Source organism: Pteropus vampyrus, unplaced genomic scaffold, assembly GCF_000151845.1.
Source record: "Pteropus vampyrus isolate Shadow unplaced genomic scaffold, Pvam_2.0 Scaffold209, whole genome shotgun sequence".
Classification (NCBI taxonomy): domain Eukaryota; kingdom Metazoa; phylum Chordata; class Mammalia; order Chiroptera; family Pteropodidae; genus Pteropus; species Pteropus vampyrus.
Window position 1 is genome coordinate 1,652,707 of NW_011888990.1, and position 4,166 is coordinate 1,656,872.

The 4,166-nt window shown below is 54.7% G+C and overlaps 1 protein-coding gene across 1 annotated transcript in view; it reads left to right on the forward strand.

Moving 5' to 3' along the window:
• PAG1 (phosphoprotein membrane anchor with glycosphingolipid microdomains 1) overlaps positions 1-4,166 on the forward strand; it is a gene marked incomplete at its 5' end in the record, with an annotated part of 19,786 nt that overhangs the window by 6,129 nt on the left and 9,491 nt on the right. Inside the window, 2 exons of the mRNA XM_011372551.2 lie at positions 2-112; positions 1,909-1,968. Coding sequence (XP_011370853.1) covers positions 2-112; positions 1,909-1,968 — 171 coding nt within the window. The remainder of the gene's footprint in view (position 1; positions 113-1,908; positions 1,969-4,166) is intronic.

Here is a 4,166-nt window from a genome sequence, read left to right on the forward strand (position 1 = left end):
GCCCCCGGTCCCTGTTAAACTTCTGGACGAGAACGAGAACCTTCAGGAGGAGGAGGAGAGAAAGGCCGCAGAGGGCCGTGCCCCCGAGGGGCCCGGCTCCGACGCCAGCAAGGTGGGCCAGCGTCGTGGCGCGCGTGGGTGTGGCGGTGATGCTCGGTCCTCCCGGGCTCTGCGGGCACTGGTTCGGGGACACACACGGTTCAGGGACACACACGCGGCTCGTGTCCGGTGCGGGCGAAAGCTGGTTCAGGGCGGGCTCTCTGACCTCCCCACTCTGAGTACAAATGACCGGAAGCTCATGCGCATAGATGTGTCTCTCCGGCACCCTACCTGGATGTCTCAGATCGAGGCCAAGGGTCGTCTTCTGCCTTTGGAAGATCGGGAATTACACAGAGAGACGGGAGTCTCAGCCTCTCATTTTAGCCCCTTCCGTTTACTGCAGCAAGGTGAGCTTACCTTCCTGGGGTCACAGAGGTCAAAGCCTAGGGTTCACAGAGGTCAGAGCCTAGGGACCACACGCGAGGGACCGACCGACCCCCAGGTGCCACTGGCTGAGTCTGATCATGTTATAATTTTATCTAAATCAAGTAAGAGCTTTGAGTCGGTGGCAATTTCTGAACAAAAACCTGCCCCACTTAAGTTTAGGTCCCTGAACCTCTCCGGGCATCTGGTGACTTGATTCGGGAGCCCCAGGAGCTGGGCGCCCACGGCTGCAGTTGCCCCCATTCCCTCCGGCCTTCGCCTGGCTCAGTCTGCTGTAGGCCATGGGCTTCTAATTTCTACTCTCGACACAGAGAAAAGCAAGGTCCTCCTCTCAGGCTGTGGTAGGAAGGCCAAGGAGAGCTTAGTCAGCCTTAAAAACACGTCTGGAGTCGTGGTCAAAAGGTGAACCAGGCTGTGACTCCTCAGGCTACAGCAAGTGAGTGATCCTTCGCAGAGTTCTCTGGGGCATTTCGGCTTTTTTCATTCTCCACGAGATCAGCTGTCAAAAGCACCCAAGAAAGCGTTGATGAACGTAGCCGTCAAACACAGAAACGCAGTCTAAGTTTTGCCCTGCGTATAACCAGAAAGTAAAACGAGCGTAAAGTTCATGCTGCCTAAAGCCGTTCAGGCATTTTCACGAGAGCTGAGCGGAGCCGAGTCTGCCGTTTAAGCTCGACCGAGCAGAACGGAAAGACACCGAGAAGTGGACATTGGAAAGAGCGGTCAGATTGTTGGAGGGCTGTGGGACTAGGGCTCCTGCAGGCGCGAGCTTGAATGCCGAGGGTGTTCTGAAGGGGGCTGCAAGGATTGGGGGGGTTTAGGGTACGAGAAAGCCAGGACATGCGTCATGAGGCCAGCGGGGGCCAGGGCAGTGCGGGGGCTCCCGGAACTGAAGGGCCGGGTGTGAAAGGTGCGTATTTGCTGAGATCAGGAAGGATTTCATCGAGACGGGAGAGAGTTAGTGAACCAGGAGCCCGAATCGAGAAACGAGGCCGGGAACAGGCCACCGATGTGAGCTGATGTCTCCATTAGCGGATGATGTAGACTCTGTGGATTTGCACAAACCGTAGAAATACGAATTCAGGCATTCGATAAAGAAACGTGATTTTCTTTTTATCACCAATCTATCATGGATAGATGATCCATCCATGACAATTAGGAAGCCTAATAACTGTCGGTGTATTTGTACCTAAACGGTCAAATACCAGACTGGAAGGCGTTTCTCGACGGGGCATCCAAAATGATCACATAACAGGGTGTCTGTTTCTTTGTTTCTTCCTCCGGTGCTTTACATCTTTGTAGAAAATAACTTTTGTCCCTAAAAATCGTTTGAAAACGTTTCTTAGACAGACGCGTCAGAACATGCACGCGAGGCGGGTCGGGTATTGACGGCGTGCACCGTGTCTCGATTTGTCTTTCTCACAGAGATTTAGCTCGCTGTCCTACAAGTCCCGGCACGAAGACCCGACTCTCACAGAAGAGGAGGTGAGTCTCGTCGCGCGGATAACCACAGAGCTCCTGAGTAGACGCACCGTCGGGTGACCTTTGGCCCGAAAAGCCGCAAGTGCTCTGTGAACTCATGTCCGGAGCTCGGGGTTTGGGGAGGTCGGCTTCGCGACGGCCTAGAGGGAGTGGCCGGCAGACGGGAGGGACAGGTCAGCCCCACGGAGGAGGAAGTCAATCCTAGGCTGGAAAATAATGGGAAGGTGGAGCCCGCGGGTGTAGGGAGCTCGATCCCGTCCGGGGGGCTGCGGGAGGAGGTCTCAGCGAGGGCGCGCGAGGCAGAGAGCGGGGAGCTCCGAACCCACGGTGCCAGGCCGAGCTGCGTCAGGTGCAGCCGCCAGCAGGAGACGCGTGTCGATTCTCCCACTGAAGAGTCACTGGGGAAGCTTCTAGCGCAGCATTAGCATTGCAAAGGCAGCACGTGTGTTACTGCGTCCGGCGAGGCCGACTGAGATCTGAGAGCCTTGCTCGGTCCGGCCGCACGCGGCCGCCCTCCGCAGTGCCCAGCACCGGTAGATGCCGCCCGTGGGCACACGTGCGGTCGCGTGCAGGTGCGTCTCGGCCGTCCCGCGTGGGGCCGGGACGGAGCATTGAAATGCGCAGACACCGCGGCCCCCGCGAGGAGTTTGAGGAAACGTGCTTTCCATGGGAGCCGCTGCCCTCCCCAGGGAACGGGCCCGGCTGCACAAGCCGAGCCCTGGGGGGTCATCCTCGACACCCCGTTTTCCCCACCGTCCTCAGATGCAGTCAGGAGCCGGGTCCCTTCCACTCGGCCTCCAGTCTCTGTCATCGCCCCGTCTCCCTCTGCACTGTGGGGACCGGCACCCCCCTGCCAGGCCTGGGCAGCTGCTCCACCTTCCCCCAGCGCTGTGCAGGGCCGCCCCCCACTGGGGCTGGGGAAATAGGACGCGCGAGAGATCTGGAGAGTAATCCTATTTAAGATAAATCCAGACCATGTAAAATTTTAAATTACTTTTCTTCTGATCTTACATTTGTTTGTGGCTTTCGAAAATAGGACCGAGTTATACTGATGAATGTTCAATGTAGAATAAAGAATGGCGATGCACATATATTCATTTTAGGAAAAAGATTTATGCGTCTACGTTTGTTTTTCCATTCACGTAATATGTCAGGGAGTCCAGACGGAAACTGAGACCCGAGTTTTAAGTACTATTAACTCAGTTTAACAGAATCAGGAGGAAAGGAGAGATTCTCAAAAGAAGAGCAAGGGGCAGGAAAAAAGATTAATTTATGAGAACATAATCACAACTCACAGACTGAGTGATAAAGATGGACGATTTTCAAGAGAAAGATTGCAAAGCTCAATAGCAGAGGGGCTGGAAGAGAAACCTGTATACAAAATAGAAAATAGTCATAAGAGATGAATATTCGAAAGGAATATTAGAGGACTTTGGAAACTTTTCTAACCATTAAATGTACACTGACATCCCTTGTAAGTGAGGTTTATGCCTAGAGATAATATTAAGTTGCAAATTAATGAACGAGCTTGTCATTAAAAAAAAAAGGGGGGTGAGTACAAAGGCCGGGAAGACCAGAGCCCCACTTACGACCAGTGGGGCTTGACGTCAGGGTCTGGGGAGAGGACGTTGACGAGGGAAGCGGAGGGGGGGGCCATGGGGAGCCAGCTCCCAGAGCTTCCCAAAGATGATTTATGCCACGCTAGACCTTCGGATTGTCACTGGCCACAGGGAGCCACCACCGGCCTGCAGTGACCCGTCCCCATGCAGGCAACCGGCCAGCATGAGGCAGGCTAGTCCTGAGCCCACGAGACCAGCTGGGACTTCACGCGCAGCACGCGGGACGTGGGGGAGCCGGAGAGCTGACCTCCGCCCTCCACCCTCCGCCCTCCGCCCTCTGCCCTCTGCCAGGCGTCTTGTAGGCAGCGTGTTTATGTATTTCCCGAGTGTTGGGGCAAGTCAGTCACTATGGCAAAGAAAAGTGTAGGTAACAAAGGATATTTTTACTTTTTTCCAGCCACGATTTTAACAATAAATAATACGCCCAAGTAATCTGTTAATCAGTGTAGCCTCCCTGCCATGACCAATGGAACTTAAATCGCTCTCACTGTTGGAGGTTAGTTGGGACGTACCAGGGAGACAGAGCGGTGTGCTTGGAACATCACCTGCTCTGCCCGTAAGAGAGTGTCCCTATCGTTGATC